Source organism: Eubalaena glacialis, chromosome 7, assembly GCF_028564815.1.
Source record: "Eubalaena glacialis isolate mEubGla1 chromosome 7, mEubGla1.1.hap2.+ XY, whole genome shotgun sequence".
In the NCBI taxonomy this organism is placed as follows: Eukaryota; Metazoa; Chordata; class Mammalia; order Artiodactyla; family Balaenidae; genus Eubalaena; species Eubalaena glacialis.
Genome location: NC_083722.1, coordinates 60,357,258 through 60,384,723, shown reverse-complemented (window position 1 = coordinate 60,384,723; position 27,466 = coordinate 60,357,258). Strand labels below are relative to the sequence as shown.

Genomic DNA, 27,466 nt, shown 5'->3' with positions numbered 1-27,466 from the left:
GCATGGGCTCAGTAGTTGTGGTGTGCGGGCTTAGTTGCCCCACGGCATGTGGGATCTTAGTTCCCCGACCAGGGATCAAACCTGTGTCCCCTGCATTGGAAGGCAGATTCTTTACCACTGGACCACCAGGGAAGTCCCTGGCCTGCAACATTTCTGTAGAGAAATATGTCTTGGTGTAGGTCTGTTTGGGTTTATCTTGTTTTGGACCCTCTGTGCTTTCTGTACCTGGATATCTGTTATCTTCTTTAGGTTTGGGAAGTTTTCAGCCATAACATCTTCAATTCCCTTTTCTCTTTCTTCTCCTTCTGGGATCCCTGTTATGCGTAGATTGGCATGCTTTGTATTATCCCACAGGTCTCTTATGTTGCTTTCGTTTTTTTTCATTTGCCTTTCTGTCTGCTGTTCTGATTAGGTGATTTCCATTATTCTATCTTCCAGGTCACTTGTTCTTCTGCATTATTCGTTCTACTATTCATTGCCTTTAGCTCAACTTTCATCTCAGTGAATGAGTTCTCTAATTTTTCTTGGTTCCTTTTTATAGTTTCTAGTTTCTTTTTATAGTAATCTGCATTTCTATAAATAGTCCTTAACTTCTTCAGTGTTTTCATTATCTCTTTTTTGAACTCGATATCTATTAGACTGAAGAGGTCTGTTTTGTTGTTTATTCTTTCAGGGGAATTCTCTTGATCTTTTAATTGGGAGTGGTTCCTCTGCTTCTTCGTTTTACTTATATTTCTCTTGCTCTATGAGTTGAGGACAAACAATTATCTACTGTGGTTTGGAGGGCTGTTTTTATGTGGGAGTGTTCCTGTGTAGCCTTTGTGGGTTTGATATTTTTTGGTGTGAGGGCTGTTTTTAGCTTGGATGCCTGCCACCTCTTTCCTCGGTGTATGCTGGCTGTTGTTATCCCCTTGCTAGGAGGTGTGACTGGTGTTGTGGTGACCAGAACCTGCACTGGATATTGAGTGGGGCCTCCTCCTTGCTCTGTGGTTTTCACTGCTCTATCAGGCTGGGTTTGTTCCCTAGTTGTTGGAGTAGAAGCCCCCAGGTGCATTTCTGAGTGATGGTGCAAGGTAGGTGGGATTGGCCTGCTCCCATTGGGAGAGGAGCCACTGACTTTTCCTCTGCCAGAGCTGTTCACAGGTGAGTGTGCTCACCTGTCACCCGTTGTGCGGGCTCACAAAGTACACTGTTGTTGGCACTGCCCTTGCCCCCGTCTCAACCTTGGGAATGCCATCAGTCAGCCCTGGTGTCCCTCTGGCCTTGTTTTCACAAGGCCACCAGCGCAGATCCACTGAAGTCAGGTTCCAGGACTACAGTAGTTGTGCACCTGGACCTGCTGTGGGGGCTATGGAGGCAGCTCAGACCCTGGCCCAGCCCAGTCCCTACATGCATGTGCCCACAAAGCCCACAGCTGCTAAGGCCAGATCTGTCCCAGCCATGGGAGGACCCGTTGTCCCTCGGATGTCCTGCAGGTGCTGAATTTACACAGCTGGCAGCGGAGGTGTAAGTCTGTGGCTTGCACAGCTGCAGGGAGAGATTTCAGCCCTACTTCCTAAGTCGCGTGGCCGCTGGGGTCCAGCTGTGGTTTCAGCTCTGCCTCTGTGTGTGGGCAACCCACTGGCGTTTGCTCCCAGAGCCCGCTGAGGCAGCGGCTGGGACGCCGGAGCCTGTCAAGGCAGGAGCCCCCAAGGCGGTGGCTGGTGTGCGCTCCCCTGGAGCCTGCGGAGGTGGGGGCTGGCACGTGAGAAAGAGGCTGCTATGGCGGCCTCCATCCCCTCCTCGTGCGCCACTTAACGATGGTGCTTCACTTCTGTGACGGGCCTGGGCTTCTTCCGCAAACATCCCCGGTTGCGACCGCACCACACTCCAGCCCCTTCAGGCTGTTTCCACACAGCCAACAGCAGCCCTCTCCCTGTTCTGTCTTCTAAACCCTGAGTTTCAGCACCCAGCCCCTGCCCGTACCAGCAGATGTGTGTCTCAGGCTGGGATGCGCAGGGTGGTGGCACGGCCGTCTGTGCAGGTCTCTGTTTGTTCTGCCTGCCACAGACCAGTTGTTGCACTCTCCTCTGTGCCTCTGAAGCTCCCTTTCTGTCCTGGTTGATCTCCCTGCCAGTGAGGGGGCATCCCAGGGTGCGGGAACCTTTCCTTTTTCCAGCTCCCTCCCATGGCGGCAGATCCCGTCCTGCTTTCCCTTTTTTTTTTCCCTTTTGTCCTACCTGATCACATGGAGATTTTTCCTGTCCTTTCAGGTGTTTGAGGTCTTCTGCTGGTGTTCAGTAGGTGTTCTGTGAGAATTGTTCCATTTGTAGGGGTATTTTTGGTGTATTTGTGGAAGGAGGTGAGTTCCACGTCCTTCTACTCTGCTGTCTTGATTGGAGCTCCTATTCCCTTCTTTTAAAATAATTCTTTAAGCATGAAATATTGCCATTTGCAGTAATATGTTAGTTACTGGACCTAGAGAATATTAAACTTAGTGAAGTAAGTCAGAGAAAGACAAATACTATATGATATCACTTATATGTGGAATCTTAAAAATAATACAAAAGAATCTGTATACAAAACAGAAACAGACTTAACAGACATAGAAAACAAACTTATGGTTACCAAAGTGGAGAGGGAAGGGAGGAGGGGACAAATTAGGGGTGTGGGATTAAGAGATACAAACTACTGTACATAAAATAGATAAGCAAAAAGGATTTACTGTGTAGCACAAGGAACAATATTCAATATCTTTTAATAACCTATAATGAATATAATCTGAAAAAATATAACTGAATCACTTTGCTGTATACCTGAAGCTAACACAATATTGTAACTCAACTATACTTTAATAAAAAATACATATATATATAATGATTCTTTTAAGTTTGAAAAATTAAAAACCAAGAAGTTGATACCAAACAGCTAAAAAAATAACTTTGAAAAACACATAGAGTCTGAGTCAAATCCATTAAGCCTTTGATGAACACATACATGCAGTTCTTGGTATGGCCAATATATGGCAGTTCCCATTATCTTACCCGATAATAGCTGCTGTCAGTGTTTACTGTGTGCCAGGCACTTTATGTGCTGTGATTTAGAATCTTCACACCTCAATGCTCCATTTTTCTGTTGAGGAAACTTAGGTTGAGAGTGGTTAAGTAACTTGTCCAAAGTTACACAGTGAGGGTAAAAGTAAACAGATTTGAACCCAGGAAAGTTTCACGCTCTGAAGTCTATCATGTGGCCTAGGCAGAACGCTGCTAGAACCACTGCCCTAGTATCTTTAGATGCTATCATGGCACATATCATCACCACAAGAGTCTTTGTATAGCAGTGACAACAGAACCCATTTGTTTTATGAAATGTGTATTAAGAAGAGGATGCGGAGAATATCTTAGAATTTTTGTTAATTATATTTTTAATCTGTGAAAAGTCTTCCTTTTTACAGATTAGTATGTGATAAGATTTGGACAAGGGAAAAATTCAGTAGCATCTGAGCTGGTTGATTTGTAGCTTGAATGTGTAAATTTATATTTTAAACATTAAAGATTGAAAATATTTTTTTCATTTCTTATCTCAACAGCAAAATAGCACTACTTTCCATAAAAATATTTTTAGAAATGTTTATAGTTTTTTAGTGCTGCATCTGTAGCGTTTAAGAACATTGATCTTTTTGACAAGAAACAATATATTTCCCAGTTTAGTATAATGGTCAAACTAAGCAAAATGTAAAGCACTTACTACATCAAATTTGAGCATTTAAAAAGTTATTTTAGAGTAAATACTGATTTTAAAATACTGAGGAAAAAAAGAAAAATTAGTCATTTCATCCTAAAATAGCTTTTGTAAATATTTTACTGTATGTCTTTTGGGTCTTATAGAAAGTTTTAAACATAGTTGTAATTGTAGAGTATGTATGTTCTACTTTTCACCTAACATCGTAAGGAAGTCATGTTTGCTTGAATGGTTTAAAAATTACTTTTACTGTCTGCTTATTAATATACTTAAATTAAAAAAATCTTTATGTAAGGAGTTTTCTGTTATAGAGAAAATGTTTTGAGTGTGTGGTGGTGGTAGCGTCTAGGGAGGAACAGTAATCTTTTTGGAAAGAGAATCTTTTCTATCCCATGCTCTTGCGGGTCCCATTGTATCAAGAATAACAATAGCCAATGTTTATGGAACATTTATTGTGTTTCTGGCACTGATCTGAGCACTTTCCATGGATTAACTCTAATCTATAGAATCACCTATGAATACGATATTGTTACTACTCTCATTTTGCAGATGAAGAAACAAAGGCACACAGACCTTAGGTAACTAATTCAGTCATGTAGCTAAGAAGTAATATTACTGGAATGTGAACTCAGGTAGTCTCGCTCTAGAACCCGTGTTTATTGAATACTACATTATTTTGTCTCAAAATGATTGTCTTATTTAAATACCTCCTTGAGTGTACTCCAAATATTAGTAAATAGAGTTTTATATTTGTATGTAACAGATTTAAATAATATTCAATTCAAAGGAATAGGAAAAAAGAAAGTGCTGCAGAAAAACACCTCTTTTAGAAGCAAAGAGGCAATCTCTGCAATTTCTTATAAGTGTTAAGTGAACTAACAAAATAGTGAATTCTGTTTTGGGTAGTTTTACTGATATTAGGTTTAGTGGAGATTGCATTTCAGAAAACTCAAAAAAGTTATCAGACTTAAAACACTTTGGAGTGGCTGTCATTTTTCCAGTTTCTCCTCTGAATCAAGTATGTATGTCAAGCACTGTTTTCAGTTGGCATTTGAGAGCGAGCCTCCTGAGGTGATGCCTGAGAGAGCACTTGCAAACCATGAAGAATTCCATTGCTGTAAGCTGCATTATGATGAGATGTGGATGCTTTTATGTAGTAGATAATCTCATCATACAAGCTCATGTTGGATTACCCACTTGGCACAATTGAAAACGACATGCTATTCCAAGAAAGCCTAAGTGTCTTTAGTTAATGATGGGTGATCCTTTTGAGTCTCTCTTTTCCAAAGTGCTTTAAAAGCACTGAAGTACGCTCAGAGAGGCCATCCTAGCATGGATTATGTTGAAAGGGAAGAAAAATGCTGTTCTTTGCTGGAAGTAATGTGGGATTTAATAAATCCTTTGGCTTTGATCTTAATATGTCCTAGAGAGGGGACTTCCCTGGTGGTCCAGTGGCTAAGACTCCGTGTTGCCAGTGCAGGGGACCCGGGTTCGATCCCTGGTCAGGGAACTAGATCCCACATGCTGCAACTAAAGATCCCGCACGCGGCAACGAAGATCCCACGTGCTGCAACTAAGACCCGGTGCAGCCAAATAAATAAATGAATATTTTTTAAAAATTAATACATCCTAGAGAAAAAGATAAGCACACACATGCATGACCTTTGGGGAACTGTTTTTATTTTATTTCATTTTTATGTATTTATTTGTAATAGAATATAATTGATTTTACAATATTATATTAGTTTCAGGTGAACAACATAGCAATTCAATATTTTTATAGATTATACTCCATTTAAAGTTAGTTACCAAATAGCGGCTAGATTTTCCTGTGCTGTACAATATATCCTTGTTGCTTATTTATTTTATATGTGATAGTTGGTACTTCTTAATCCCCTTCCCCTATCTTATCCCTCCCCTTTCCCCACTGGTCACCACTAGTTTATTCTCTGTGTCTGTGGGTCTTCGTTACTCATTTGTTTACTTTTTAGATTCCACAATAAGTAATAATGGAGAACTATTTTTATTAAAACATTATCTTGTGATGTACACTCTGAATATGCCCTGTCCAGAGTGTGCGTAGTGTTCCTTTACAGGGTATTTTATCAAATACCAGGCTTATTGAAAAGTTAGAAGTTGAAGTATGTAAGTTTGAGTCAAGAAAAAAAAGTCACTGAAGTTTTTTAAAAGTTAAAAATTAAAACATTTGTTTTCAACCACCCTAACCATGCTGTATTCCTTATGTTTTATGTGTATGTATAGGATTTTTATATTACTGTGGGAACAGGATTGGTGTTTTTGGTGGCATCCATCTTTTTCTCTTTGACACATGACAGTACCACGGCTGAACTTGCTGCAATTGTAAGTAACTTTTATCTTTGCTTATTTTTATTTGCTTAGAAATATGGAATTTGGAAAGTACTTGACAGGTTATACAGTAAGGGAGAGTGGTTTGTCTTTTAACTTATTTTTTAGTGTAATTTGATTAGAGGCCTAAAAGCAAATAAATATGATAGCCTTAAAAACCTAGAACCTGTCTTTAGAATTTGACTGAGTTTTGTTAACAAAAATCCATTGAAGCCACATATGAACTTTATTGCTAATGGAAGTGGTAAAATTGACTTGATTATCTTACATTTCTCCCCTTTTTGGTTCAACAGAAACACATCTACATATCAGGTGCTGTTTTAGGTGTAGAGAATAGACAGGAGAAATGACCCCAAAGTTCAGCCTAGTATAAGGGATAGATAAGTAAATGTTTTTATCTGAAATCCTTGAGGGACCAAATGTTTTTTAGAATTCAGAATATTCTGCATTTTAGAAAGTTAATACTGTGCATATACTGTATTACACACCTTCAGAGGGCCTGGGCAGCACCTTGTAATCCAACATATTAATATTTCTGAAGCATCTGAATATTCACAGTAAAAGAGATAGGTAAAGACTGTAAAGAGTTTTACGTTGTGTCAATTTTGAGCCAAGTGAATCATGAAACTTCGAGTTTTTGTTGCTTTGTGGACTTCAGAATTACAAATCAAGGATCATGGACTTAATTGGTGCCAGTGCTGTGAACATGAACAACTAACAACTGGTTAACAAATCCTCTTACTAGTCAGCTGATTTCCAATTAATGCTTTGTTCATAAGAAAATTGAAGTTGTAATTAATTGAACTGTCAGCTAATAGATCATTAAAACTGCTTTTTATGATAGAACAACTCAAAAGGAGTTCAGAGAATTAGATGGCTATAACATATCTACCTATTTATGTGAACACGGTTTCTTAGTACTTAATGTGTAAAAACAAAACAATAAAATTAATGCCGAACCTTGATGCATTCTAGCAGTAAGTAATATTTAGTCATGGATACATGAACCAGCTGAAGAGAAAAAAAGCCTTATGCTTAATTTGTTTGTAATCATATTTTTGTTGCAGAAGAGTATGATAGGGTGAATTAGTAAAATACTTCCTAGTATAAAAATGTATTACTATAAAATCCTGTGGAGGAAGTAAAATAAAGTTGAGGAAATGTTGAGTTCGTGGGGGGCAAAGAAAGCATGTCCTAAAATTACCAGCTATTAAAAAAAAAGCTTATTTGTGTGTTTTAATTAGGTGGTGTGTCAGAATGTTACAGTATTCAGATTTCATTAGATATATTTAAGAGTGACTGGTGGTTTAAAAGCTCAGTATTTATAATATGCTGGAAATTACCTTTTGCAACTATTTAAATTATGAAAATTATATAGACTTAAATGGGTGAGGGAGTCCATTTTTTTAAAAATTATGATGTGAACAGGAGAGCTAGAAGATCATTTGGGTTATATGCATAGAGGGTCCTGTATGGACCGGAGCTCTCTAAGGTGGTCAGAGGTGTCTTCGTAGACAAGATGACATCTGATCTGCCTTTAAAGTGTCAAATAAATTTGCCAGTCAAATAAGGGGACAGATGCCATCAAGCCAAAATACAGACTCCAGAGTGAAGAAGGGACTTGGGTTTCAAGGGGTGGAATTGATAATTACATTTTGGTTGGATGTGTTGGGGACATCCAGTTGAATTAATGAATTAGGAGCTCCGTTTGCTTTACAGTGAAATGAGGCAGCATGGAGGGATGGGGTGTGAAGGGCAAGAGACTGCAGCAAACGACGACAAAATGTTAAACTTCATGGAGATGGAGCCTTAGAATTGAGACTTTAGCCGTGACCTACATCGATTTTCTCTTTTTACAGAGCACTTCTTTGGCCCCCTTCCTTAAGGGTTTTGCTAGTGAAGAAGCTAAATTTGCACCATGGTCTTCTGTCTCTTGACAGAATTCTCAGAATGTTTGATTAGATGTTAGAGGAGTACAATGAGGAAGAAGTGATTTAAGGAAGAGGAAGTAGGTAGTGGCGTCATGTTGCTGTGTCATTACAGTGTGACAGTGAGCTGGAAAATATTTTTTAGGTAATTGAACCATTTAACCTAAAAGTATCTTCCAAATAGAATTTCTGTTTTGATACAAATAACCTTTTCCATTTTTACCTAGGCGTGGCTGCCTGCTCTTCTCATCTGTGTGTCAGTCTAAACCATTGCTAACAATCCGGTGTTTTGTATCATGTTATAGGATTTTGTTTTTCATCTATTAACCTTAGCTTCCTAGATTGGCACCTCACACATACACGCACACACACAAGACAGGACATTAATATTTTGTGAGACTTTGACTAATGACCATTATTCTGGAATTTTTTTTTGTAACTTCTTTCCATTTTTTGATGACCTTAAAAATTTTTTTAACCACTAATGTTAAGAATGATGTGTTTAAGATAAATTGATGAATTGTCTTGCTTGTATAAAACATGATCAGAGCCAAGTAGGAAATGTGACAGTATATTGCAGAATTCCTCATATAATCTTTGCCCCTTTTTTCTCCTCAGGTGTTTGGATTTCTAGCAAGTTTTGTGTTCCTGTCTGACTTTTTCATTATGGTCTATGAAAAACATAAGGAGCCCCGGCCAAGAAAACCTGAGGCTACTGTTAGTGAACCACTTAATGCTTAGAGACTCTAGGGAACAGGTGTTACGTCGCCACTGCGTGGTGCCTGAGCCCTGGCAGAAGCTCTTGTAGAGTCTGTCATTATTAAACCACTTCCTTTGGAGCGCAAGGCAGAAAGGCAGTTTGATCAGTATTGATTGGACTGTGTGTCAGTCACCACAAATTGGGCCAGAGGGCTTTTTGTTTTAAAAAATATATTTTCTTTTGGTAACAGTTGAAACTTGTGTCAGATGAAGTTTTGTTTTGTTTTGTTTTGTTTGGAGGTGAGGGCAATTGTTCCTTTAAATCACATAGCTCAACTGATGATAAATTATTCTGTCATTGTTACTAGGCTTAGCTTTCAAATTATGCTTTATAGCTGTATAAACAGCATGATTAAGTTTATCCATTTAGAAATGGTTTCATTTTTAAATTAATTTGCTTAACTATAACTTTGCTTTTTGATGACTAGATAAAATTTAATGTATATTTAAGAGATCAATATTTTAAATGTTGGTCTAGGTTTTTTCCTTAAAATGTAAAACCCAGGCTTTACTGTATCTCACTCAGCCTTAAAATTATACTGTAACATTTTAGGATAATAATAATTAACTCTTTCTGAGACCTTTTATAGCCTAATAGAAAATGTATGGGAGATGTTGATATTGTACATGTTACAAAAGCAACAGCATCAGTAATCCCATGTTTATACTGTACTTTGGTTGTCAATATCAAGTAAAAAAAAAGATCTTTATATAGAAAGATAGAAAAATGGAAGAAACTGCTATCATGACTAAGGACCAAAGATAAGATACACTTTTGCACAATGCAGTGAAAGTAGTTATAAAAGTAGGCCTCGACCACTTCCAAATGCCTGAAGAGATGAGTTCATACTACGAGATAGAAAATGGTTTGTTCCCTTTTGCCATATGATTATTTCTACTGAAGTTAATACAGCTCTGCAGGTTCTGTTCAGTGTTTTCTTTGGAGCCAATCTTCTTTTAAAACCCCAATCTTTGATTTTTGATTTGAGAGCCTCCCTTTTCTGTCTCCATATCAGAATGGTCCATGTACTACTTCATCAGGCATAGCTGGGCCTCTGGCTCTGGCTTCCTTGATGGCAGATTCTCCAGAATCTTGGGCCCTTTTAATTGCATAGAGTATATAGCAGGATCTTTAGGGTTCTTGTTCCCACATAGGCATTGCTCTGGTTTTTCTTCAAAGGAGACCTTCTTAAGAAAGTGAATATCCAGAGATTCCTGCCCAGTTTAATACTGTTGATGGTGTAAGGGAGTAGTCAAACTATTCTCAGAAGACACTTCATAACCAGTTCTGATAATTTGGAAGAACTGTCTGTTGCTGGCAGGCTGTCTTAGAGCCAGCCAGCCAGGGCACTTTGAACAAGACCCTTCTTGAAGTGGGTCCTTTTTTTTGTTTGTTTTAAACGGGACCTTTCTGACCAAGTGGTTCACAGACTAGACCTTTCTTGTCCTCCTGGTAGATTTTTTTGACTCAAGACTGTAGGGCTCAGGCAATGAGCCCATGCATCAGATCCTTCAGTACTTTGGTTAAAGTCTCCTGGGCTAGTAGGTTTTCTGTCTGAAAGAGTGGAATCATGTTTCCAGTGAGACAGTTTAATGACCTCATCCTTTTTTAATTTCTCATCTGCCAATTGTGTGTTGTAGATGGTTTTCAGACGCAGATGTCCGGACACAGCTTCTGCTCTTACTGACTCAGAACCTTATCCATTTGTATCAGAGCTTGGATGCTAGTGCTAGTGGTGATGTCACCACTACCTGCTTGGGAGATAATGAAAGCAATCTTGGATGCTGTTTTTACTAGGTGTGCTGTCTGAGAGAGGAGAAATAGCCTGGGTCTTGGGTTCAAAGATAAGCAGCTTATGATAGGCAGGTTCTCAAATTTCACATCCAGCTATACTGTTGTCCTTTTAAGTAAGTATCATCTGCACCCAGCTGGGATTCAGAGCAGACCAGCTGGGCTACCTCAGGGTCCCCACTCATGCACTGGGCTCAGTTGAGTTTGATGGAATGTCCTCTGCTGGCCTCACATCCACAGCATGTTGGCGTGGAACTTAAGCTCTGCTTGTTCTGAGGTTTCACTTCCATTTGTTTCATTGGCACAGAATGGACCTCTTAGCTGGCCACCGAAAGGTAATATCTTCACTGGTATTTTGGGTCACTCTAGAACCTTTCTTCACATTGTTTTTTACAGGACCCATGACTGATTAGCCTCCATCTTCTATTGTAGAAGGAGTTAGGAGTAAAAAGATCTTTGTGGTAAATAAAAATTTCAAGGTGAACTTGAAACCAAAGATACTGTTACTTACAGAAAAGGGCACACTTAGTAAACTCAAATGTAAAATAATTTTTTATTAACGTTTATGGTAAATTTATATTGTACACAAATAGACTGTTTAGAATGGTTCTTAAAAATTATAAGGGAAATGCACATACAGTACAAAAATTTTATAACTGCTCTACTTCTGTTTGGGGACTGGGAAATGTATTTTTACATTGTTTATAGCCAGTCAATCATTTTTGTATTTAATAATTTTAAATCCTGAGTCTTTTATATCTATCTCTCTCAATGTCAAATTTTGTAGTCTTCTTTTTAAATAAACCCACTTTATTGTTCACACCTTTGTAGTTGTTTAATTATTATAAAAACATGGTGTTTAAATGAAAGCTTTCTCCAGAGTTCTAGGAGTTGGCTCCACAACCTTGGTAAGAATACTGGACTTTGGATCTGCCTGGGCGTGGGGCATGGGTAGAAAAGAAACACGTCCAACTCCTACCCATGGGCTGTCCCTCTTCTTGGAAAGTTGGAATACACATTGAAACAACATTTTTAGGGAGCCGTGTGTGAAGAGTTACAAAGGAATGTTACAGACTAAATATACCTTTAAATACTCCCAAAGAAGCAAATTTGGACTCGATCACATTTCTCGGTGTGGCCAACAATCCTAAAAACAAAATAGGTACATTCTCTTTCAAGCTATTCAATGACTGGGAAAGTGTGAAGCAAAACTGAGGTGGTTCTGGTAAAGCTACAACTATTTGTGTAGTTTGCAAAATTCCTGCCTCCAGACGTACAGAATAACAAGGTCTTTATAGTCATCAAGAACTCAGTGGAATTTGTACATTCTTCGGAGTTTTGTGTTTTGTTTTGATAAAGAGCATGATTTTATCAATATGCAGTCAACTGCAAGGAGCAGAAACCTAATTAAGTAAGTGGGTCTTAAACAGTAAGGAAAATTTACTTCACAAGAAGTCTGGGTAGGGCAGTTCCACAACTGGTAAATTCAGTGGCTCACCAGGGACCCAGGCTCTTTCCATGTTTTTCTGCCCATCCACCTTTTTTTTTTTTTTTTTAAATTTATTATTTATTTTGGCCATGCTGGGTCTTAGTTGCGGCATGCGTGTGGGATCTAGTTCCCTGACTGGGGATCAAACCCAGGCCCCCTGCATTGGCAGCACGGAGTCTTTCCCCTGGGCCACCAGGGAAGTCCTTGCCCATCCACCTTCTGCTGTGAGAGTGTTTGTCTTCTGGATTGACCCTTTATGGTTTTGCAAGATGGTGGCAACATCTCCAGGCATCATCTGCTTGTACAACAATGTCCAAAGGCCAGAAGAGAAGAGGTTGTTGATTCTTCCATGTCCTTCCAAGGTGTTCCTTTTTCACAGAAGCCCCTTGGTGGACTTCACCTACTTATCTTACTAGGAGATATTAAATACCTGTTTCCAAATCACTTTTTAACATGGAGACTAGAATTGCTGTGACTGGCTTAAAGTAATCAAGATTCCTCCCCTTAGGTTGTGAATATCCTTTGAAGCATATAGCCTTCTGATACCTGAACAAAATTGGTTCTGTTAGCAAGAGAAAGCGTCATGGGTTAGGGATCAACAGTCTGTCATAAGCATGTAAAGGATTGTGACCTAGCTAGGAGAAATAAAATTCCCAGTTTAAGAAATTTCTACAACATTGTAAGTCAAGTGTACTTCAATTAAAATTAAAAGCAAAAAATTTCTATAGGCCTGACTACCCCAAAACAATTTAAAATAGAAAAACTTGTTTTATTTTTTACACTAAATTATAATTCTACAAATAATGTCTACCATAGAAAATTGGTTTAACAAAAGTGGAAAGTATTGTTCTTTCCCTGATATCTTTGCATTTAGCTACTTTAAAATTTTTTGAAACATGTCAAGCACTGGAAGTACAGAGGATAATGCTTATTGTAGATACGACCCAGCTTTAGTAGATCATAACATTTTGCCATATTTGCTTTAAGGCCCTTGTTTAAAGAGAAAATGAAGTTATACTTTTCAAGTACCACCACCTCTAATCTTATTCTCTTTCCTTTTCCAAAGGTAAACACTGTCTTGAATTTGGTGGATATCTTTCCTGTTTTTCTTGTCTGACATATATATAGATGTATCCATAAACAGTGTACAGCGTGGTATAGTTTGCTTTTTTTAGTCAGTAGTATTTTTTTTAATATATTATTTTTGGCTGCATTGGGTCTTTGTTGCTGCACGCAGGCTTTCTCTAGTTGTGAGCAGGGGCTACTCTTCGTTGTGGTGCGCGGGCTTCTCATTGCGGAGCACGGGCTCTAGGCGCTCAGGTTTCAGTAGTTGTGGCACACAGGCTCAGTAGTTGTGGTGCATGGCCTTAGTTGCTCCGCAGCACGTGGGATCTTCCCGGACCACGGCTCGAACCCATGTCCCCTGCATTGGCAGGCAGATTCTTAACCACTGCACCACCAGGGAAGTCCCAGTCAATAGTATTTTGAAATTTATCTGATATTTGTAACTCTAGTTCATTCATTTTAACTGCTACTTGGTGTTCCATCATACGTATACTACATGCCATGATTTACTTATCATTCCTCTGTTTATAGAAAATTTTTTTTTAATTCTTGATCATTTCAACCAGTGTTGCATTGAGCAAACATACTTGGAACATCTTGTGTACATGTGTTGGGTGTGTAGTTAGAAATCAAATTGTTGGGTCAGAGGGTATATGCAATTTCAACATGGCTAAATATTTCCAAATGGGTCTGCAAAGTGGTGGAACCAATTTGTTTATATTCTTTTTTTTTTTTAATTATTTATTTATTTCTTTTGGCTGCATTGGGTCTTCGTTGCTGCACGTGAGCTTTTCTCTAGTAGCGTTGGGCAGAGGCTACTCTTCGTTGCGGTCTGCGGGCTTCTCATTGCAGTGGCTTCTCTTGTTGCAGAGCACGGGCTCTAGGCGTGCAGGCTTCAGTAGTTGTGGCACACGGGCTCAGTAGTTGTGGCTCGTGGGCTCTAGAGCGTAGGCTCAGTAGTTGTGGCGCACAGGCTTAGTTGCTCCGTGGCATGTAGAATCTTCCCAGACCAGGGCTCAAACCCATGTCCCCTGCATTGGCACGCAGATTCTTAACCACTGCGCCACCAGGGAAGTCCCCCAAAATTTTTTGACATTATAAAGTACCATAAGGTAATGATGAAAGAAATATTAAAAGTAATAAAAAGCAAAGCTTATCCCTTTTACCTTTTGCATAGTGACTTAACTAGTAAATATTTAACAAAGAGAATTTAAGTTAAATATCCCAAAGCCAGACGAGCTACTTATGAACAGTTTACCAGAATAAACTCACCTATGTGGCAAAATAGTGAGAAGATTTATAAGTAGACGTGATAAGCCTAATGAGCCTGGTGATAGCTGGTTGTCCAGAAACTTAGTTCAACTTTAAAAATTACCAAAACAACTATAAATTTTAATGTATTTCTAAATGTTCATCTAAAAAGGTACAGCTTTTTAGAAACAGGATACAACCTTATCTAGAGAGTAAATATAAACAATACCTTAGTTGGCTTAAAAGCAGCACCAATTAAGGCATTCAAGCTCAACAATATAATTATCTTCTCTCTTTTTTTTTTTTTTTTTTGTTTTGTTTTGTTTTTTGGCCACACCATGTGGCTTGCGGGATCTTAGTTCCCTGACCAGGGATTGAACCCGTGCCCCCTGCAGTGGAAGCACAGAGTCCTAACCACTGGACTGCCACGGAATTACCAACAAAATAATTATCTTAATACCAACAACAAATTAATCAACTCCTAGTTTAATACTGGACTTATTAATAGAAGCAGTAATGTTAATGAGTAACAAGAAATATTTCTCCTTGAATAAGCTTACGTCAGTGACCGATGCTATACTGATAATTAACAGTAAATAAACGAAACCAACGATAAACTATTTATCAAATACACTGTTAACCTTTATACAGTTATACACCTAAGGAAGATTTTAAAAAAGTAAAAGGAACTCTGCAAACGCAAACCCCACATATTTACCAAAAACATCACCTCTAGCATAAGAAGTATTAGAGGCACTGCCTGCCCAGTGACATCTGTTAAACGACCGAGGTATCCTGACCATGCAAAGGTAACATCACCATTTGTTCTCTAAATGAGGACTTGTATGAATGGCCACACGAGGGTTTTATTGTCACTTACTTTCGATCAGTGAAATTGACCTTCCCATGAAGAGGTGGCAATGACAAAATAAGACGAGACGACCCTATGGAGCTTTAATTAACCCAAAAAATAAACGATTAAGGGACAACAAAAATTTCATGTGGGTTAACAATTTTGGTCCGGGTGACCTCAGAGAACAAAAAAGCCTCCGAGTGATTAAAATCTAGACCTACTAGTCAAAATAATTTATCATTTATTGATCCAAAAAAATTGATCAATAGAACAAGTAACCCTAGGGCTAACAGCACAACCGTATTCTAGAGTTCATATTGACAATAGGGTTTACAACCTCGATGTTGGATCAGGACACCCCAATGGTGTAACCACTACTAAAGATTTGTTTGTTCAACGATTAAAGTCCTACTTGATCCGAGTTCAGACAGGAGTCATCCAGGTCGGTTTCTATCTACTCTATATTTTTCCCAGTTTGAAAGGGCAAGGGAAATAAAGCCTACTTTATAAAAGTGCCTTAAAATAATTAATGATATAGGGACTTCCCTGGTGGTCCAGTGGTAAACACTCTGTGCTTCCAATGCAGGGGGTGTGGGTTTGATCCCTGGTCAGGGAACCAAGATCCCACATGCCGTGTGGCGCAGCCCAAAAAAAAAAAAAAAAAATTATATAATCTTAATTTAATTAATTCCTAATTACTCAAGAAAAGGGTTTGTTAGGGTGACAGAGCCCGGTAACTTCATAAAACTTAAACCTTTATAATCAGAGGTTCCACTCCTCTCCCTAACACAATGTTTATAATTAATATCTTAATACTCATTGTTGCAGTTCTTCTAGCCGTAGCATTCCTTACATTAATTGAACAAAAAGTACTAGGTTATATACAACTCTGAAAAGGACCAAACATCATTGGACCATATGGCCTATTACAACCTATTGTGGATGCAGTCAAATTATTCATTAAAGAACCACTATGGGTCACACCGGTTAGAATGGCTATCAAAAAGACAAGTGATAACAAGAGTTGGTATAGATGTGGAGAAAAGGGAATCCTTGTGCACTGTTGATGGGAATGTGAATTGGTACAACCATTATGGACAATAGTATGGAGTTTCCTCAAAAAATTAAAAGTAGAACTAATATATAATATTATCCAACAATTCCATTTCTGAGTATAACTCCAAAGGAAATGAAACCACTATCTTGAAGAGATATCTGCAACTCATGTTCATTGCAGCATTATTCACAATAGATAGAAAGATACGGAAACAACCTAAGTATCCATTAAAAGACAAATGGATAAAGAATGTGGAATATTTATTTATATAATTCTACCATAAAAAGAAGGAGATCCTGCCTTTTGTGACAGCATGGACCATGAGGGCATTGTGCTAAGTGAAATAAGTCTGACACAGAGAAATACTGTATGTTCCCACTTATATATGGAATCTAAAAAAAAATTTAACTCATAGAAATAGAGAGTAGAATGACGGTTGCCAGGGGCTGGGAGTCGGGGAAGTGGGGAGATGTTGATCAAATGGTACAAACTTCTAGCTATAGGATGAATAAGTTCTGGGTATCTCGTGTACAGCATGGTGACTGTAATTAGCAATACTGTATTATATACTTTAAAGTTGTTAAGAGAGTAGATCGTAAATGTTATCACCACATGCAAAACAAGGGTAATTATATGAAGGGATGTAGGTGTTAACTTACATTTTTGTGGCATTCATTTCACAATACATTCATATATCAAATCAAAAAAAAAAAAAAAAAGAACCACTATGGGGACTTCCCTGGTGGTCCAGTGGTTAAGAATCTGTCTTGCAATGCATGGGATGCTGGTAAGATCCCACATGCCACGGGGCAACCAAGCCCACACGCTGCAACTACAGAGCCCATGTGCCACAACTAGAGAGAAGCCCGCGCACCGCAACAAAGAGCCTGTGCACTGCAACGAAAGATCTCACGTGCCACAACTAAGACCCGACGCAGCCAAAAGATAAATAAATAGGGCTCCCCTGGTGGCGCAGTGATTAAGAATCCTCCTGCCAACACAGGGGACACGGGTTCGAGCCCTGGTCTGGGAAGATCCCACATGCTGTGGAGCAACTAAGCCCGTGCGCCACAACTACCGAGCCTGCGCTCTAGAGCCTGCGAGCCACAACTACTGAGCCTGCGTGCCACAACTACTGAAGCCCACGTGCCTAGAAACCATGCTCTGCAACAAGAGAAGCCACCGCCATGAGAAGCCCACATACCACAGCAAAAAGTAGGCCCCACTCGCCACAACCAGAGAAAAGCCCACGCGCAGCAACGAAGACCCAATGCAGCCAAAAATAAAATAAATAAATAAAAAAAAAAAAAGATGGGAGTTTAAATCTCCCCTTAATGATATGCCACAATCAGAGACATAAACAAGATTCATTACTATTTCATCAGTCATTCTAGCCCTACTTATTATAGTCCAATGAAAAATTTCAAACTACGTTTATCGCTTAAACCCAGAATTAAAACTCACTCAAATGCAAAAACAATCCACCCCTTGAGAAACAAAATGAATGAAAGTGTATTGGCCTCTTTCATTACCCCAACAATAACAGGACTTCCTATTGCTATCTTCATTGCTCTAGTCCCAAGCATTGTATTCCCCACTCCTAACCCACGAACCCACAACCGTATCATTTTTACTCAACAGTGACGAGTCCAATGCACATCAAAACAAATAATGGCCATTCATAATCACAGAGGACAGACCTGAATATGAATACTTCAATCACTCATTCTATTTATTGGGTCAACAAATTTACTAAGACCCCTACCACCTTCATTTATACCCACCACACAACTCTCAATGCATTCAGGTCTAGCAATCCCTCTATGAGCAGGAACTGTAATGCCTGGTTTTCCCCACAAAACAAAGCATCCTTGGCCTATTTTCTATCACAAGGACCCCAGTGTCTCTTATCCCTGTGCTAGTCATCATTGAAACTATGAGCCTATTTAGTTAACCAGTAGCCTTAACAGCCAATATTAGAGCAGGTCACTGATTAATTCATTGAATCGGAGGGGCAACTCTAGCACTACTGCATATTAGTACCACCACAGCCCTTATGACAGTCATTATTCTTTTTTTTTTTTTAATATTTATTTGGCTGCATCGGGTCTTAGTTGTGGCACGCAGGCTCTAGAGCTCGCGGGTTTAGTCGCCCCTCGGCATGTCAGATCTTAGTTCCCCGACCAGGGATCAAACCTGCGTCCCCTGAATTGAAAGGAGGATTCTTAACCACTGGACCACCAGGGAAGTCCCAACAGTCATTATTCTTATCCTACTCACAATCTTCGAATTTGCTGTCCCCCTAGTTCACACTTACATATTCACCCTACTAGTAAGTCTCTACGTATATGACAACACACAAAGACCCACGAAACCCCTGCATGTCAGAGTAAATCCTAGTCCCTGACCCCTTACAGGAGCTCTTCCAGCCCTCCTAATAACATCCAGCCTTGTCATAGGATTTCAGTTTAATTCAGTACTATTATTAGCACCAGGCTTACTAACACTCTAATAATATAACTGTGATGACAAGACATCGTCCAAGAAAGCACCTTCCAAGGCCAATCCTGTACCAATTGTTCAAAAAGGACTTCGATGTGAACTCATTCTCTTCATGATTTCAGAAGCCCTCTTTCTTAACAGCTTTTTCTGAGTCTTCCATCACTCGAGCCTCACCCCACACCTGAACTAGGCGGATGCTGACCATCCCAGGCATCTGCCCTCTAAACCCACTAGAGGGACCACTCCTCAACACCTCAGTCCTATTAGCCTCCGGGGTACCCATCACCTGAGCCTGCCACAACCTCATAGAAGGAAACCAAACACATACGCTCCAAGCCCTTTCTATGACAATTGTGTTGCGTGTTTACTTCACACTTCTACAAGCCTCAGAATAGTACAAAACACCTTTTACAATTTTAGATGGGGTATATGGATCAACTTTCTTCATGGCTACAGGATTCCATGGCCGACATGGAATGATTGGTTCTACATTCCTAATCGTCTGCTTCTTACACCAATTAAAATTTCACTTTACATCCAATCACCACTTTGACTTTGCGGCCTGATATTGACATTTTGTAGACATAGTATGACTATTCCTTTGCGTATCTATTTATTGATGAGGAGCTTTTTCTTTAGTATTAAATCGTTCAATTGACTTTCAATCAATTAGTGTTGGTATAATCCAAAAAATAATAAATCATATACTGATATTAATCACAAATAGAGCACTAGCCTCACTGCTTGTATGTATCACATTCTGACTCCTTCCATTAAATATTTACACAGAAAAAACAAGTCTCTATGAGTGTGGATTTGACCCCATATGGTCGGCACGCTTACCCTGTTCCAGAAAAGTTTTCTTAGTGGCTATGACATTTCTTCTCTTCGACTTAGAGATTGCTCTCCTTTTACCTTTACTCTGAGCATCCAAACAAATAACCTAAAAACAATGCTCATTATAGCTCTGTTTCTAACCTTACTACTAGCAACAAGGCTGGCCTATGAATGAACCCAAAAAGCACTAGAATGAACTGAAAATGATCATTAGTTTAAGCTACAATAAAGGATTTTAACTCATTAGATTATGATTAAGTTCATAATTATCAAGTGCCTTTAATATATATAAATATTATTATAGCATGTACAGTATCTCTTGTAGGATTACTAATGTACCAATATTACCTAATATCCTCACTAGATATTATGCCAAGAAGGAATAATACTATCACTATTCATTATAACAACCTAATAATTATTTGCAACCCTAATAATTCTAAACACACTATTTAGAATAATTCTAAATTCTAAACACACTATTTAGAATAATTCTAAATTCACTCTAGCAGAATACCCATTGTCCTACTAGTATTTGCAGCTTACAAAGCTGCACTTGGACTATCCCTATAAGCAATAGTATCACACACGCATGGCACCAAAGAGGTACAAAATCTTAACGTTCTCCAATGTCAAAAATCATTATCCTTACAATTATATTAATACCACTAACAGGATTATCAAAGAATAATAGAATAGGAAGTAACCCTATCGCCCATAGCTTACTGATTAGTTGAATAAGCCTACTTCTTCTCAGCCAATTTAATGATTATAGCCTCAACTCTTCACTAGTTTTTTTCTCTGACTCCCTATCAGCATCACTAGTAGCTTTAACAACACGACTTTTGCCACTCATACTTCTAGCCAGCCAATCCCACCTGTCCAAAGAATCCCTAACCCAGAAAAAACTGTACATCACCATACTAGTAAAATAACAAATATTTCTAATCTTAACATTGACTACCATATATGGAAACACAAAAGACCCGGAATAGCCAAAGCAATCTTGAGAAAGAAAACTGGAGCTAGAGGAATAAGGCTGCCTGACTTCAGACTATACTACAAAGCTACAGTAATCAAGACAGTATGGTACTGGCACAAAAACAGAAATACAAATCAATGGAACAGGATAGAAAACCCAGAGATAAACCCACGCACCTATGGTCACCCAATCTATGACAAAGGAGACAAGAATATACAATGGAGAAAAGACAGCCTCTTCAATAAGTGGTGCTGGGAAAACTGGACAGCTACATGTAAAAGAATGAAATTAGAACACTCCCTAACACCATACACAAAAATTAACTCAAAATGGATTAACGACCTAAATATAAGACCAGACACTATAAAACTCTTAGAGGAAAACATAGGCAGAACACTCTTTGACATAAATCACAGCAAGATCTTTTTTGACCCACCTCCTAGAATAATGAAAATAAAAACAAGAATAAACAAATGGGACCTAATTAAACTTAAAAGCTTCTGCACAGCAAAGGAAACCATAAACAAGATGAAAAGACAACCCTCAGAATGGGAGAAAATATTTGCAAACAAAACAACTGACAAAGGACTAATCTCCAAATATATACAAACAGCTCATGCAGCTCAATATCAAAAAAACAAACAACCCAATCAAAAAATGGGTGGAAGACCTAAATAGACATTTCTTCAAAGAAGACATACAGAGAGCCAACAAACACATGAAAAGATGCTCAACATCAGTAATTATTAGAGAAATGCAAATCAAAACTACAATGAGGTATCGCCTCACACTGGTCAGAATGGCCATCATCAAAAAATCTACAGACAATAAATGCTGGAGAAGGTGTGGAGAAAAGGGAACCCTTTTGCACTGTTGGTGGGAATGTAAATTGATACAGCCACTATGGAGGTTCGTTAAAAAACTAAAAATAGAACTACCATATGACCCAGCAATCCCACTACTGGACATATAACCAGAGAAAAACATAATTCAAAAAGACACATGCACCCTGATGTTCACTGCAGCACTATTTACAATAGCCAGGACACGGAAGCAACCTAAATGTCCATCAGCAGAGGAATGGATAAAGAAGATGTGGTACATATATACAATGGAATATTACTCAACTGTAAAAAGGAATGAAATTGGGTCATTTGTAGAGATGTGGATGTACCTAGAGACTGTCATACAGAATGAAGTAAGTCAGAGAGAGAAAAACATATATATTAATGCATATATGTGGAATCTAGAAAAATGGTATAGATGATCTTATTTGCAAAGCAGAAATAGAGACACAGACGTAGCAAACAAACATATGGATCCAAGGGGGAAGGAGGGGTGGGATGAATTGGGAGATTGGGATTGACATATATATACTACTGATACTATGTATAAAATAGATAACTAATGAAAATGTACTGTATAGCACAGGGAACTCTACTCAATGCTCTGTGGTGACCTAAATGGGAAGGAAATCCAAAAAAGAGGGGATATATGTATACGCATAGCGGATTCACTTTGCTGTATAGTAGAAACTAACACAACATTGTAAAGCAACTATACTCCAATAAAAATTAATAAAATAAAATGTTTCCCAGAAAAAAAAAAATGACTGCCATAGAACGAATCCTAGTTTACATTTTATTTGAAGCAACACTAGTTGCAACACTTATTATCATTACCCGATTATATAGTCCAACAGAATGACTGATGCAGGACTTTATTTCTTATTCTACACAGTAGTAGGATCCCTCCCACTTTTTTTTTTTTTTTTTTTTTTGGCCACACCTTGCAGCTTGTGGGATCTTAGTTCCCCGACCAGGGACTGAACCTGTGGCACGACAGTGAAAGTGCTGAGTCCTAACCACTGGACCACCAGGGAAGTCCCCCCATTCAGTATTTTTTAAATTTGGGGGATGCTTCACCTCAGCTACGGCGTCTGAGGCCCTAACACAGTCAAATACATGTACATTTGAGCTTGAGCATCTTTTAATATGTTTGTTGACCTTTTAAGTCATGAGCCCATCTATACCAGTAGGTACAGATGCTGATACACAATCATACTTTACATCAGCTACTTCAATTATCACTATTCCCACGGGAGTAAAAGAATTTAGCTGGGGCTTCCCTGGTGGCGCAGTGGTTAGAAATCTGCCTGCCAATGCAGGGGACACGGGTTCAAGCCCTGGTCTGGGAGGATCCCACATGCCGCAGAGCAACTAAGCCCGTGAGCCACAACTACTGAGCCTGCGCGTCTGGAGCCTGTGCTCCGCAACGGGAGAGGCCGCGACAGTGAGAGGCCCGTGCACCGCGATGAAGAGTGGCCCCCGCTCGCCACAGCTGTAGAAAGCCCTTGCACAGAAACGAAGACCCAACACAGCCAAAAATAAATAAATAAATTAATTAATTTTTAAAAAAAAGCCACATATACACACACAACCATACTACATATTTAAAAAAAAAAAAAGAATTTAGCTGATTAGCCACTCTTCACGGAGGTAACATCAAATGATCCCCCGCTATATTATGAGCCCTAGGATTTCTTTTCCTTTTACAGTAGATGGTTTAACAGGAATTGTTAGAGCCAACTCATCCCTAGATACTGTCCTTCTCAACACACACTATGGAGTTGCACTTTCCCACTATGCATTAGCAGTGGTCTTCACCACCATAGGAGGCTTTGTGCAACTGATTCCCGCTATTCTCAGCTTATACACTCAATTCAGTAGGAGAAAAAATCCATTGTGAATTATATTGTAGGCATAAATATAACCTTCTTCCCAAAACATTTCCTCGGTTTATCTGGAATACCACAATGATATACTGACTACCCTGACGCATATACAACGTGAAATACCATTTCATCAATAGGTTCCTGCATTTCAGTTACAGCAGTCATACTAATAATTTTCATCATCTGAGAAGCACTTGCATCACAACAAGCGGTCTCATCAGTAGATGTAACCACTCCAAACTTAGAGTGATTACATGGATGCCCTCCACCATATCACACATTTGAAGAACCCACTTATGTCAGTCTAAAATAAGTAGGAAAGGGACTTCCCTGGCAGTCCAGTGGTCAAGATTCTGCCCTTCCGTTGCAGGGGGCGTGGGTTCGATCCCTGGTTGGGGAACTAAGATCCCACATGATGTACGGCACGGCCAAATAAATAAATAAAATAAAATAACTAGGGGACTCCCCTGGTGGTCCAGTGGTAAAGAATCCACCTTCCAGTGCAGGGGACGCGGGTTCAATCCCTGGTTAGGGAACTAAGATCCCACATGCCCCGGGGCAACTAAGCCACAACTATTTAGTTCGCGAGCTTCAACGAGAGAGCCTGTGTGCCACAGACTACAGAGCCCGTGCGCTCTGGAGCCTGCGCACCACAACTAGAGAAGAGAAAACCCACATGCCACAACTAGAGAGAAACCCGAGCATACCACGCACCATAACGAAAAGATCCCACATGCCTCAAAGATCACGTGTGCTGCAACTAAGACCCAACGCAGCCACAAAAAAAAAAGAAAACTAGGAAAGGAAGGAACCAAACCCTCTTCTACTGTTTCAAGCCAATACCATAACCATTATGTCTTTCTCAATAAATGAGATATTGGTAAAAAGTACATAACTTTGTCCAAGTTAAATTATAGGTGAAAGCCCTACCCCTCTCCATGGCATATCCTTTTCAACTAGGCTTTCAAGATGCAACATCACCCATGATAGAAGAGCTTCCTACATTTCCATGATCACACGTGAATCATCTTTTTTTTAAAATTTACTTATTTACGTAAGCTGCACCGAGTCTTAGTTGTTGCATGCAGAATATTATTTGCGGCATTCGGGACATTAGTTGCGGCATGTGGACTCTTAGTTGCGGCATGCGGACTTCTTGGTTGTAGCATGCGGGATCTAGCTCCCCGACCAGGGATTGAACCCTGGCCCCCAGCATTGGGAGTGCTGAGTCTTAGCCACTGGACCACCATGGAAGTCCCGAATCATCATATTTTTCATTGGCTCTTTGGTTCTTTATATTATTTCACTCATACTAACGACTAAACTAACACATACAAACACAAGAGATGCACAAGAAGTCGAAACAATCTGAACAATTTAACAGCCATCATCCCAATCTTAATTGCCTTGGCATCCTTATGACTTCTTTATATCAATCATCCTTCTCTGACTGTAAAAACTCTAGGGCACCAATGAGACTGGAGTTACGACTACACAGATTATGAAGCTTTAAATTCTGACTCCTCTGTGATCCCTGCCTCAGACCTAAAGCCAGGAGAACTGCGATTGTTAGAAGGAGATAACCGAGTAGTTCTACCCATAGAAGTGACAATGTGAACATTAACCTCTTCTGAAGAGGTTTTACACTCATGAGCTGGGCCTTCATTGGGCCTAAAAAGAGATGCTACTCCAGGATGCTGAAACCAAACAACCCTTATATCAACACAGCCAGACAGTGCTCAGGAATCTGTGGAGCAAATCACACCTTCATACCTATCATCTTCGAATTAGTTCCACTAAAGTATTTCAAGAAATTGATCTGCAACAATATCATAAATTCATTAAGAAGCTAAACTGCATGAAACTTAAGTTAAAGACGAGAGTTTAAAACTCCCCTTAATGATATGCCACAACTAGAGACATCAGCACGATTCATTACTATTTCATCATTCTAGCCGTATTTATTATATTCCAATGAAACATTTCAAACTATGTTTATCACTTAAACCCAGAACTACAACTCACTCAAACACAAAAACAATCCACCCCTTGAGAAACAAAATGAATGAAAATGTATTGGCCTCTTTCATTACCCCAACAATAACAGGACTTCCTATTGCTATCTTCATTGCTCTAGTCCCAAGCATTGTACTCCTCACTCCTAACCCACGAATCCATAACCGCATCATTTCTTTTTTTTTAATATAAATTTATTTATTTTATTTATTTATTTTAAGCTGTGTTGGGTCTTCATTGCTACACATGGGCTTTCTCTAGTTGCAGTAAGCGGGGGCTTTCGTTGCGGTGTGCGGGTTTCTCATTGCGGTGGCTTCTCTTGTTGCAGAGCATGGGCTCTAGGCACGCAGGCTTCAGCAGTTGTGGCACGCAGGCTCAGTAGTTGTGGCTCGCGGGCTTTAGAGCACAGGCTCAGTAGTTGTGGCGCATGGGTTTAGCTGCTCTGCAGCATGTGGGATCTTCCCGGACCAGGGATCAAACCCGTGTCCCCTGCTTCGGCAGGCAGATTCTTAACCACTGAGCCACCAGGGAAGTCCCCTTGCCTATTTTCTACCACAAGGAATCCCCAGTGCCTCTTATCCCTGTGCTAGTCATCATCAAAACTATAAGCCTATTTTGGCAACCAATAGCCTTAGCCATATGGTTAACAGCCAATATTAAAGCAGGTCACTTACTAATTCATTGAATCAGAGGGGCAACTCTAGCACTATTCAATATTAGGACCACCACAGCCCTTATGACAGTCATTATTCTTATCTCACGATCCTCAAATTTGTTCTCCCCCTAATTCAAGCTTACATATTCACCCTAATAGTACAGTAAGTCCCCTACATATGAACAAGTTCCGATCCAAGAGCACGTTCGTAAGTTCAATTTGTTCATAAGTCCAAAGTTAGCCTTGGTACCCAACTAACACAATCGGCTATACAGTACTATAATAGGTTTATAATACTTTTCACACAAATAATACATAAAAAACAAACACAGAAAATAAAGAAAACATTTTTAATCTTACAGTACAGTACCTTGAAAAGTACAGTAGTACAGTACAACAGCTGGCATACAGGGGCTGGCATCGAGTGAACAGGCAAGAAGAGTTACTGCCTGGAGGAGGGAGAGGAGGTGGGAGATGGTAGAGCTGAAGGATCGTCAGCAATAGGAGACGGAGGGCAAGCTGCAATTTCACTCACGCCTGACATTGATGGCATAGGTTCTGGTTCCTTGCTGGATTCAATTCTATCCACCCTCTTGCTTCCAGACATCCTGGGCTTGAAATAAAGACACTGTACTACTGTACTCTATACAGTACTGTACAGTAAAGTACACAAAAGCACAACTGTAGAGGATGCAGGCATGTGACAGTGTACGCCAGACACGTGAACTAACTTACGTGATTGGACATGCAAATGCACATTCGCATCTTTGAAAGTTCGCAACTTGGAGGTCCGTATGTAGGGGACTTACTTTAAGTCTCTACTTAAATGACAACACACAGACCCACCAAACCCCTGCATGTCATAGGGTAAATCCTAGTCCCTGACCCCTTACAGGAGATCTTTCAGCCCTCCTAATAACATCTGGCCTCGTCACAGGATTTCAGTTTAATTCAATATTATTGATAGCACAAGGCTTACTAATACTCTAACAATATATCAGTGATGATGAGACATCATCCGAGAAAGCACCTTCCAAGGCCATTCTGTACCAATTGTTCAAAAATGACTTTGATATGGACTCATTCTCTTCATGATTTCAGAAGCCCTCTTTCTTAACAGCTTTTTCTGAGTCTTCCATCACTCGAGCCTCACCCCACACCTGAACTAGGCGGATGCTGACCACCCCAGGCATCTGCCCTCTAAACCCACTAGAAGGACCACTCCTCAACACCTCAGTCCTATTAGCCTCCGGGGTACCCATCACCTGATCCTCTCACAACCTCATAGAAGGAAACCAAACACATATGCTCCAAGCCCTTTCTATGACAATTGCGCTGCGTGTTTACTTCACACTTCTACAAGCCTCAGAATAGTACAAAACGCCTTTTACAATTTCAGATGGTGTATATGGATCAACTTTCTTCATGGCTACAGGATTCCATGGCCGACATGGAATGA

The 27,466-nt window shown here is 39.5% G+C and overlaps 1 protein-coding gene and 2 pseudogenes across 1 annotated transcript in view; all 3 read left to right on the top strand.

The window, feature by feature from the left end:
- Positions 1-11,386, top strand: part of CMTM6 (CKLF like MARVEL transmembrane domain containing 6) — a 41,272-nt gene extending 29,886 nt beyond the window's left edge. Inside the window, exons 3-4 of the mRNA XM_061195229.1 lie at positions 5,983-6,081; positions 8,634-11,386. Coding sequence (XP_061051212.1) covers positions 5,983-6,081; positions 8,634-8,756 — 222 coding nt within the window. The 3' untranslated portion in view covers positions 8,757-11,386. The remainder of the gene's footprint in view (positions 1-5,982; positions 6,082-8,633) is intronic.
- Positions 11,387-17,781: 6,395 nt separating this feature from the next.
- LOC133095734 (ATP synthase subunit a-like) lies at positions 17,782-18,688 on the top strand (annotated as a pseudogene).
- Positions 18,689-18,977: 289 nt separating this feature from the next.
- On the top strand, positions 18,978-25,189 carry LOC133095733 (cytochrome c oxidase subunit 2-like; annotated as a pseudogene).
- The last annotated feature ends 2,277 nt before the right edge of the window (positions 25,190-27,466 follow it).